We start from the raw sequence: 12,162 nt of genomic DNA, 5'->3' as shown, positions 1-12,162 counted from the left end.
AGGAAATCCAGCAATCTGAAAGAAGAGGGATATTGGAGAGAGCTTAGGTAAAGGTCAATGAAGACACAAATAGAAATAATACTGTGATCAAAATAAACTTTTGACTACCCAGATAGCTATGGAGGCAATTAGGTGGTACAGTTGACAGAGTCCCTGACCTGGAGTCAGGAAGACCTGAGGTAAAATCCAGACTCTTACTAGTCATGGGTTTCCAGGCAAGTCACTTCACCTCTCTTTATTTTTCCTCAGTTTCCTCATTTTTAAAATGGGGATGTAATACTACCTACCTTCCAGGATTGTGGTGAGGATCAGATGAGATAATTGTAAAGTGCTTGGCACTGTGCTGTGTTATATATTAATCACTATATAAATGTTAACTTTCATTGTCAGTATTATTACTAGGCACAAAAAGATAATTAAGTTATAGCTAGAAATCAAGATGAGAACTTACACAGTAGAGAAAGGAAGGTGTAAAGGATAAAGAAATTTAAGATTAGGAGTGGTTGTGTTGGAAACAAGTCCCCAAACTGGCATTCTTTGTGAGGATGAAATGTGACTGATCTTCCCAGCCTCTGACTGTTGATAATCTAAGACAGTCTTCCAAGGTTCTTCAGCCCCAACTTGGAAGAATCTGGTCTAAAAAGAACACTTCATCTTCAAAGAGGGGATCCACAGAATCATTCATTGTCATGATCTTCACAATGACAAAAGTAATGATGATATGAGAGTTAAATTCCAAGAAAGCACTGGGAAAAGAGATAATATTAGCAACATGATAGATGTCCAGTATTTGGTTTACCAATCAAGGCAGGGGGTCATTTTATTCCTGGGTTTAAGTTGCTTTTATGTGGAAGACATCTCATTCAGATGACTGATTGTTCTATGACTCATTCTGTTCCAGATTATCTCCGCCAGGGTGGAGTTAATACATCCCTCCCTCCCTCTCATCATTTCCTTCCTTCCTTCCTTCCTTCCTTCCTTCCTTCCTTCCTTCCTTCCTTCCTTCCTTCCTTCCTTCCTTCCTTCCTTCCTTCTTTTCCTCTATCTTTCCCAGGCTATAAATATGGTGGTTTCTTATGGACTAGTAAGAATAAGAGGTTTGACTTGCCCCATTTCTTACATGAACTGGATCATTCCTCTTTATACAATTTGGTAGATTCCTGTTTTCTGGATCCTCAAGTTATAAATGTTGAACTTGGTGTGGACATCTGATCAATTTAGGGCTCTACAATTCAAAACTCCTAAGTTCAAGCAATACTCTATCCTCTGCCTTCCTGGTTACAAGTATTATAGGTGTAAGTCACAAATCTAATTGAAGAGTTTTCTTCTTTTTATATAAATATTTTATTTGTTTTCAAATTATTTACAATAGTAATTTCTCATTTTTTGCAATGTTTTTAATTTGATAATTTTCCCCCACTCTCCCTTCCCTTCCCCCAACAGAAGGCAGTCTGATAGTCTTTATATTATTTCAGTGTTATACATTGATCAAAATTGAATGTATTGAGAGAAAAATCAAATCCTTGAGGAATAAATAAAATATTAGAGATAGCAAAATTATGTTAACTAAAGAGTTTTCAAAAAATACAAAATATCCAAGCTGATTTGCAATTCTGCATTAAATTACTAAGACAATGTATGGTTAATACATAAGATATAAGATTTTCCATGGTAATGTCTTATAGTTTAGATACAGAGAATTATTGACTCTCAATTTACCTCTGGTGTACAGAGAATTACTGACCCGCAATTCACCCCTAATGAACAGGAAGGGGAGATAAGCAGGATGTGCCTTATGCATATATTTAAAATAACTTGAGTATTTAAAAGAACCCCTGAACATCCTTGACTAGACCTGGCCAGATTCTCAAGAGCCTTAGTATTGCAAGGATTGTATTAAAAACTATTGATAAATCTTTGAATTTTTTCAACCACTTCAGAAAACCATATGGATTTAGTCAGTCAGACCCAAAACATCTATTAAGTATTTACTATCTGTTGGGCATTGAGCTAGCAGTACTAGGGAAACAAATAATTAAAATAAAGGGACTTACAATTAAATGGCAAAAAGAGCCAAAAGATCTGGGTCTTTTGGGTCTAGAAGTAAGGTCTAGGAGTAGGGCATAGGAAAGACATTTCGTTTGAAAACATGATGGAAAATCCATAGGAATGTGGCTGGGTGGGAAATGAAGAGATGGCTAGCTGGAGTTTTCTCCTTGAATGGAATTTTGGGAGAAACTTTCCATTGTCCAATAGAAGAGAAACAGGATACAGAGGAAGTGGGCATAACAAAGCTGAAGGGAGTTTCCAAAATTATAAGATTCCTTGTGGTGTGATGAAGTCCAGAAATGTACAGTGGAGTAGGAAATGATTTATATAAGTCACTAAAGTGTTACTACACATCAAGTCAGTGATTTCACTACTCTATATTATACTCCAAGAAGGCAAAGACAGAAAGACCTTCAGTAGATCTATAATTTGTAAAAGTATGGGTATTCCTCCCAATGTTGGATTTCAAAACTCATCTATACCTTCTTATCTTATATGTCCCCCACCCAGCTGCTTCTTTCTGTAAATTCTTAGTAGGGTAGCCCACTATGCTGATGTTTCCTTTGGTTTTATTGTTTCATGTGTACCATTGTAGTATTTAGACTTTCTATATATGATCCATTTTCTATCTTTTTGGGGTCAATTTTCCTTCGAATATATTTTCATAAGTGTAATTCAATTCAATTTAACAATTAGGTGGCTGTTGTGCAAAGTTTCTAGGGACATTGGATGTGTAGAAAGAAAACCAAAAATATCTACAGATTTAAATGAGCTTATGTTCTATTGAGATGATGCAACATGAACACAGATAAGTATAATAAAAGTAACTTGAGGAAGAAGAAATGAACACTCATACCTAGAAATATTCTTACACTTTGTTGAAAAGGTGGTACTGTCTTGTAGGAAGATAAAAATTCAATTAGTTATTATAAAGAATAAACACACAAGGTAGAGTGTCATGCTAGGGAACAGTTGTCTAGTTTTGTTGGAACATAAAGGCTGGAAGAGGAATAAACAAAAAAGTTGTTGGAAAAATAGAAAGGATCCAGATTGTATAACCTCTTTGTGTGTGAATAAGAACTGATTGACTTTTGCCTTATTGTCCTTAAAGTCTAGCACAGTATGTGAATCATACTGAGTCTTAAAATAATTTTTATTGATTAATTAGTTTTTTTGTGGAAAATCTTATTGTTGAAGTCAATGTCAGTAGCATGTAAAACTAAAGACTCACCATATATTTTTCCATTGTCCTTTGAGTCACTTTTCATTTTGATTTTTCTGAGATTATATTACTTCATAATTTATTGTCTTAGAACAAGTTTGTCAAACTGAAATTGAAATTGGAACCACTAAACAACTTATAAAGATCCCCGAGGTGCTCATAATTGCTAAGTTTTAAAATGTACTTTTGCTCTATAATACTATGTATCTATTTTATTAAATATTTCCAAATTGAATTTTAATCTTGTTCAGGTGGTACTCAAGAATATTGTGGGCTGCATATGACCTATGGCTCTTGTCGTTGACACCTTTGCCACAGGATATTAATCAAAAACTTCTAATGATTTCTCAGTCTTTACTGTATCTTCCATATACTGTATACTTTTCATTCACATATAATTGACCATAGTTCATTCCCTATTCACCTCTTGTCTGGCCTGTTGCTATATCCTTCTGGTAAGTCTTCCTCTTGAGTCTCTCTCTCCATTTCAGTCCATCCTCCACTCAGTTATCTTGGTGATTTTTATAAAGCATAGATCATTTCACGCCTTTTTTTCCCATTAAGATCCAGTGACTATTATATAAAATATAACTTGCTTGTTTGACACATTAAGTTCTTTATAAATCAGATCCTTCCTATATTTCCAGGCTTATTACATATTAATTCACTCCATTCACTCTCTAATTTAGTCACACTATCTTTCTTGCTGTTCCTCCCACAGTGACATTCTATCTTCCATCTCTGTGTAATTTGCATCATCTCTGGAATGCTCTGTAACCTTATTTTTGTCTTCTAATTTCTTATCCTAGTTCTTTTAGGCTCAGTTCAAATCTCACTTTTTTTTCTTTGAAGACATTTCTTAGTTCTGCCAAATGATAATGGCTTCCCCTCTTAGATTTCCTTCTAGCTACTCTGATCTAATTTATATGTACCATACTTTTTACAGGTAATCTTTCCCATTAGAATATCAGCTTCTTGGAGGCAAGGACTATTTCCCCCTTTATATCTTATAGCTCACTGTACTTTTCACAGTTTTTGGCACATAATAAGCACTTAGTAAGTACTTGTTACTGATAGATAACTGTTTTAAAAAGATAAAACATTTTTATTTCAATGATTAATTTAGAATTTTTGATATGGAACCAAGTAGCAATTTTTAGCAAAAGGTTTGAGGAAAGGGAAAGAGAAGAGGCTATCTTTAATGTGTTGCTCCATTTATTTTCTAGGCATATTTTGTCAGTTCATTGAATTAGAATACACTTGCTTATTGCAAAGACCAGTTTCCACTCAAAGCATATTGATCTTGCAATGATCTGAATGACTAAAGGATATGGTACATTTAAGATTAACTGATTTTTGAAGACTCCTAGATTCCTTTCTCATCATTGGAAAAGACTGCAAGTTGCCTCACATGGTTCAGTAGAAACTTGAGGAGCTTCTATAGACATAGGTTATAGAATAAAAAGTTATATCTCCATAAGAATCATAGACTCAACCAGAGAAAATACTTTCAATTCAAAAAGATCCCTTAGTAGTTCTCTTGGGAAGTTTTGGTGGGATCTGATGTGTTGGATTGGGCTGGACTGGATTTGGATGGAATATAAACCACTCCAGTGTGGTTGAGCATGGTTGGAAAACAAAGTACAGGAAAAACAGGGATCTAGATGTCAAAGCAATGTAAAATTTTTACCATTCCATAATGTGATTCCTTGTGTACCTGGGATCCACTTCATGTCCTTAATAGTTTTCCATTCATTTCTATGGATGTCTTTTTAGGGAAAGTATGTAAATGGGGAGCACAGGAGCTCCTTAAGAAGATGGATATTTAATTATTTGATGTTAATCATTTCTTTAATTTAGATTTCAGAAGAACTTTTGAGTCTATGGCTTCCTTTTCTTTTTGCTATTATCCTGAGGTCTCTGTTATCACCACCAATACCAACATGTGTTCAGATTAACTTCTATACAGCTTATCAGGCAGAGCACATAGATCTGTAAACATTACTTACCTTCAACAGGGATAGAAGACCAGTTCCCAATCACACATACTGTTTTGTGGTTAGTTGAAAACTTGATCTGACCAAACAGAAAATTTTAAGGAAAAAATTCTTTTCCACCACTAATGAGTATCAACTGGGACCTCAGGGGTCAGATGAATGGAAGCACATCCAGTTTTACTTTTCTTTTCTTTTTTACTTTGCTTTTCTTTTCAGGTGAATTCAGTGAATATAGACAGGAAGCTATAGACCCTAGGCACCTTCCCTTTTCCAGAAAGGATGCTAGAGGAGCATGGGGTCACCTTTTGCTATTTATGAAAAAGGAAAATAAATAACTTCCCTACTCCAATCTCCTCTGAAGTAATAGTTCTCATCAAGTAGAAGAAATCAAACAGAGTTTCTTGATACTAAGAGCTTAGAAAGCTCAGGAGAAAGATCAGGAGAAAGACCAAAGAGGAGGGAAGGAGAAGAAATAATTGAGGATCCCACAGAGGGCATTCAATACTCAATCCTCATTGTCCTCTGAGAGAAAGGACTCTGCTTATTCTTGGGGGGAATTAGCTCCACTATTTTCAAATGTCCCCTCCCCAGCCTGGATCTGTAGCTAAGTTTATTGTTTCCACAGTAGAGATGACATTATAATGAATCTACTTGTCTAGAGTCCAGTTTAAATGTTCCCATAGGACATGTTTCCTGGCCAAGAGCCCCTAACTACTTGCCTTACTAGCAACTGAGTATCTCTAAAACAGTTTTAAGCAGTATTTTTAGGTCTTTCATCCTGGATTTATGGTCCCAAGCACCAATTATGTACTGGTCATTGAGTTGGGTGCTAAGGCTACAGATTCAATGGATGAAGGAATCCCATATTTTCTAATGGGAAGACAAGTGCATTTCAAAGTATATAGAGGATATATAGAAATAAATCAAAATAATAATGCAATTAAGATGTAGTCAAAAGGGAAGGAGCTAGCAGTTAGGAAGATCAAGAGGAAATTCATAGTTAAGTGCTGCTTGAGTTATGTTTTAAAGGAAGAGAGAGGGATAAATAGCCTGGGGTCCACTCAGCTCTGTACCTTCTCAGGCATGAGTTCAAATACTGGAGAATGAGGTGGGGAAAGAGTATTTTGTGTAGTAAATACAATAATGATTTTGGTTGCTGGTAGAAAGGAAGACAAACCTACCCAGTTTCAGTAGCTTTACCTGAGCCTTTACAGTATTGTTTTGGCTTGATTTGCATGGTAATTGGTGATAATATAAGGAACTGAAAAAGTAATATTCTTCCCCTGGTTTCATATTTGCAATTATGATAAATGGAGTTACCACAATGATTCAAAGAGAATCAAGGCAGGAGATAGAGTATATTAGGGATCAATAGAAATTTTGGACTAAAACTTGTATAAGAATTAGGGAAAACTCTGAGCAGAGGATAACTCAAGTGAATTGCTAAACAAAGAGCAGAGCTGTCTTGCAGTGCACAAGTAAAGAAAATTGAATCTCATGGTCATTGCTCAGGAGAGAAAACAAGTTACCTGAAAGCCACACTAAAGGACAATAAAAGAGTTCTACAGCTCTGAAAGTGTGAGGAACAGAAAGTAGTCCAGTCTTACTGGATTAGAGTTATCAGAGAGGATTAAAGTGTGAAAGAATCAAATCATGAAGAGTTTTGAATATCTAACTAAGGAGCATTATATTTGAAGGTAGAGAGAACAGGATACTGGAGCTCCCTGAGTAGAGCTGTAACATAATCAATAAAATGGTTCAGAAATATTACTATTGACAGTTGAGTCAAGATGGACTGGAGTAGGGAAAAACTTGAGAGAGGAAGATCAAGTAAAATGCTATTACAATTATCCGAAGAAGAGGTACTGAGGACCTAAACTGGGATGACGTAGTGTGAATGAAGAGGGGAAACATTGTCTGGTTAGTGCTCTATGAAAACAAATTATAACGCGGCATTATTAGAAGATTCAGTTGAAGGTGACTCAAAGGAATTTAATGGAAAGGCATATGGTGGGTGTAGATAGGCTGCTTCATAACTACCAGCCATACCTTCTATAATCAGGCTATTCCACTATCAATTAATCACTGTCAGGCAGTGATTTCAGGTCCTATGTTCAGTTTTGGGGAAAACAAATTAAAATGAAATGATACCAATGATCAAGGAAATTATACAATATGTATCTACTTTTCCATTTATCTTTCTCTAGTCCCTTTTCAACACTCTCTATTTCAGTCAACTTAGACTATTAGCTTGACATTCTTCAAAGAATTAAGGAAGTTAGGAAGAGGGAGTGATTTGAATTGTGTTTTGAACATGTTGAGTTTGAGATATCAGAGAATATTTAATTCCTGATACCTCTTCAAACAACAATTTAATGGGGTGTTTGCTAGAAGAAAATTTCTTTTCTCATTTTGACTAAACTCTATTGTGAAAAGTTCCTTTTACACAATCATAATTATATTTTATGTTCTATTTTTATTTTTCTATGTTTTGTGAAAGACAGAATTACGAAAGACTTGTCCTTGTTTTATCCTCAAATTTGGTATCAATATAAAATTTATTGTGCTGCATTGCATAAAAGCTGGTCTGATGTTATTTTCTAAAAAACTCTTTCTAGTTGTCCCAGTAGTTTTTATTGTCTTTAATAGCTTGTATTTTCAGATTTGCTAAATGTGGAGCTTGATTGTTTTTAAGCCTAGCTTATATAAATATTATATATATATATATGTCTTCTATAATAAACTTTATTTTTCTATTTTAAGAGCACTAATGTGCTTTGTGGATAATTGTCTTCAATATTGTTTAAAAATTGGAAAATTCAAAGTCTCCAGTTTTGTTCATGCTGCACTATTTCTCTTGGGTCTCAAGAATTTTTGTTATTTACAAATGAATATTATTATTATTATTATTATTATTATTATTATTATTATTATATTCCATAAATTATCTCTACCAGTTATCTGATAAGTATAACAGTAAATATATAGATTAATTTATGCATCAATGCAATTTTCCATGCTGGCATAGTCCAACAATGAAAAATAATTATCTATTTCTCTTTTATGTATTTTAAGAATTCTTATTCAATTATTTTTCTATAATTCTTCACTGAAAATATGAGTTTGGTTTATTATTTATAGTTTTATCACATTTTTAATTGGAGGACATTTCATACCTATACATTTTTGAGTATTTCATTATAATAGCATAGAGTTTTTGAAGATTTTGCCCATTTTTCTTTTAAAAAACTCTTATAAGATTACTTTTTTAAAATATGTGTTAATTCTTTCCTAAAGGTTTTCAAAATTTATTTTATTCTGAATTAACAAAATAAAATGATTATTTTCATAACAGAATAGAAAAAAATAGATGTTTGCACATCAAACTGCAAATCTATTATATCATGTAACTTTTACCCCCTTTCTCTCCCTCCTTCCTAGAATTAGCTACCATTTCACACACTCACAACACACACAGACACATGTACACACACACATAAAGTTATTTTATATACACCTATTTATCACTTATTTCTCTGAGTGAAGATAGCTTCTAACTTCATAAGACCTTTGCAATTAATTTGAGTTTCATAATTGTCAAAATGACTTAGTTACTCAAAGTAGTTTTAAAACAATTTTGGTGTTACTATGTACAGCATTCTCTTGATTCTGCTCATTTCATTCTTCTATATTTTGTGCAAGTCTGTTCATGTTTTTCTAAAACAATTTCATCATTTCTTATATGCTTAATAATTTTACACATTTTATGTAAATTCAATTTACTCATAGTCAACATTTCAAAAATGCATTCCTAGAAAATAATTTCTAAGAATTTATTTTTTTTCCTCTTGAGAAATTTGTCCATAAATCCCTTTCTTTGAATTATCCAGTATTTGGGTTTTAGACCCAATTTATTTCATATAAAAAGAAGTTAAATTGAACCCCTCTTTTTACAATTATTCCAAAAAATTTTGTTGCATGGGTGCTAATTTTTCTTTCTCCCTCCCCTTATCTCTAACTCTGTTCATCAGTTTCTGTTTCTGTCTCTCTGTCTCTCACTTTCTTTCTCCTCTATTTATTAGAATTTACTTTGTATCATAAAATTAAACTGGCACTTCTGAGTTCCTAGTAATTTTTTAGTGAATTTTGCCTCTCTTAAAAATGGTTTCTGGTCCCTAAATAGAAATGAGAGAGGCTTTTCAAAAGGAGGAGTCTCTCAAGAATAGGGTCCAGCCACTACTTAGGGTCTTTTGGATGGCATCCTTGACTTCTTGGTTCCTCAGGCAGTAGATAATGGGATTCAACATGGGTGTGAATACTGCATATACAGCTGATATGAGTTTGTTGGAATTGAAGGAGGCAATAGCCCGAGGTCGAACATACATGAAGATGACAGCCATGTAAAAGATTATCACCACAGTGAGGTGGGAAGCACAGGTAGAGAAGGCCTTCCTCTGTCCAGCAGCTGAAGGGATGTGTAGGACTGTGGAGATAATGAAGCCATAGGAAAGAACAGTAGCTGAGAAAGGGAATACAAGGATCACAATGGCCAAGGCAAAGTCTACCATCTCAGCCATGGAAATGTTCTTGCAAGCCAGTTTTAGGATGGGAGAAACATCACAAAAAAAGTGATTTAACACATTATTACCACAGAAGATGACCTGTGAGATGTAATAAACTTTGACTATACCAATAGAGAAACCACATACCCAGGAGGTGGCAGTCAGCTGTATACAGAGTTCTATGGTCATGATGACTGGGTAGTGGAGTGGTTGGCAGATTGCTACATAACGGTCATATGCCATGGCAGCCAGGAGTACACACTCTGTGCAGGCGAGAGAAAGGAAGAAGTAGAGTTGAGTCATGCAACTCAGAAATGAGATGGTATTAGGGTGAAGAAGAAAGCCAGCCAACATCTTGGGGACAGTGACAGAAATGTACCATATCTCCAGGAAGGACATGCTACTCAGAAAATAGTACATAGGCTTATGAAGGGAGCTATTGGTCCAGACGGTAAGGATAATGACCAGATTCTCCAGCAATACAAATAGGTAGGTTCCAAGAAAGATAATGAAGAGTAGGATCTGCAGCCAGATTGTGGTAGGAAAGCCCACAAGGATGAACTCAGTAACATTAGTGATATTTTCTTGCCACATGATCAGGACACCAAGGTTTTAGGGGAACACACAATGGTAGTGCAATATGCAATAAGGATCAAACAGTGTTCCCTTGTGCAACTTGTATTCCTGAATTAGTCACAGCACTATCTATTTGTTATTATTTGCTTCCTGAAAAACACCAGAAACTTCTAATACCCTGAAAAGTTATCTTTGAGAAAAAAATAGAGTAAAGGTCTACAATCCAAGGTCAGGAATCTCTAAGATCATTCATTACAGTAGAATCATGAGGCAGAATTATGAAGAGAAGTTGTTGATCTCTTTCAATAATCAGTCATCAGGCTGAAAAAGAAAGACAAATATACTCTTAAGGCTACTTTTCTTAGGTCTATGTTCAGGTCTCTTTGGAAGTTCCAAAATGTCTGACTCTAACATGAAAATTCATTTTTATAGGTCACATGGAAAGTAATAACTTTTTTCCCCACAACAACTCCCCTGCCATTATATTTTATTACTCTTTCTCAATGAGTTGTTAATAATATCCCAGTATACGTCTCCCAATTCATTCAAAGAATTTGCCATTAGTATATGCATATTCTCTATAAAAAGACAATTACAATTTCTAAAAAAATCACTTCCTTGTAATTTCACACAGCAGATTAGATTGTCCTGATAAATCTCTAAATCAAAGTGATCTTAATACTAACTCCTAATGATGAATTGGAAGGGAATATTATCATATATTGACCTCAAAATGGAATTCCCTTCAGTTCTAAGGATCCTTATTTTCGAGGATTAAGATTTGGATACCATCTAGTTCAAGTTTCCTATTTAATAAATGAGGAAAATAAGATCCATAGAGACTAAGTAAAATTTTCATTTTTGTAAAGGGAAGCAGAAATAATTGAATGCAAATCCATCTAACTCCAGAAACTGAGTTCTTTCCACTATGCCACTGTACCACATACACTTACATATAATGAATATTTAGTCTAATTTTTCAGTTTCTTGAAGTTGAGACTAATCAACAAAATCTCATCTATGCTCCTAGAATCTGATAAGATTGTCAGAACCAAAACTACACAAAATTTAATCTCATAGCCTCCTTAACATTAGCAAAGAGGGAAAAAAAATCACTTGTTGGACAATTTCATGGAGAGGAAAAAATAGGATAAATGCAAGAAAAAGTCAATAGGATCAAAGAATCTCATTGGTATATATTTTTGTTTCTTATTTCAAGACAAGCTTTGCTTGGAGCTCTTTTTGGAAGTCTTTTCATCTAGTGTCTTCCTTTTCCAGTGCTTCTTCCATACAGAAGCTAAAATTATTTTCCTATAGCATAACCCTGATAGGGTACACTCCCCATCAAAAAAAATTCTATAGTCTCCCCCCTTATTGACTTTAGAATAAGATACAAAATCTTTAGCTCTGGATTTTTAGTCTTCTGCAACCTGACTTCAAAAAAATCTCTCCAGTTTTTCATCTTCCCATTATTATGTTCTCCATAATTAAGTCAAACTAGATTACCGACCTTTATAATTGTTATTCATTTCCTGACTCTCCAAATTGTCACCCATCAGGTAGAGGAACTTGAAAATACTTTATGACAATAAGTTGGAGAAATTCATGATATTTAAATTACAAAGAGAATATACAGAAAGGACATATCTGCAATATCACTGAGAACTTCCTACAAGGTACAGATTACAACCCTCCTATGCCTTCTCATTCCATGCTTCCGTTTTCTCTGTGGATTTCAACCAATTGTTTGGTGTGT

The 12,162-nt window shown here is 34.3% G+C and overlaps 1 protein-coding gene across 1 annotated transcript; it reads right to left on the bottom strand.

The window, feature by feature from the left end:
- Nucleotides 1–9,467: 9,467 nt before the first annotated feature.
- Nucleotides 9,468–10,424, bottom strand: LOC141515375 (olfactory receptor 6B9-like). Its single transcript, XM_074226887.1, has one exon. The coding sequence runs from the start codon at nt 10,422–10,424 to the stop codon at nt 9,468–9,470; it is 957 nt and encodes a 318-aa protein (XP_074082988.1).
- Nucleotides 10,425–12,162: the final 1,738 nt, after the last annotated feature.

The sequence above is a fragment of the Macrotis lagotis genome, chromosome 1 (assembly GCF_037893015.1).
Source record: "Macrotis lagotis isolate mMagLag1 chromosome 1, bilby.v1.9.chrom.fasta, whole genome shotgun sequence".
NCBI lineage: Eukaryota > Metazoa > Chordata > Mammalia > Peramelemorphia > Peramelidae > Macrotis > Macrotis lagotis.
This window is presented reverse-complemented; position numbering and strand designations above follow the sequence as displayed.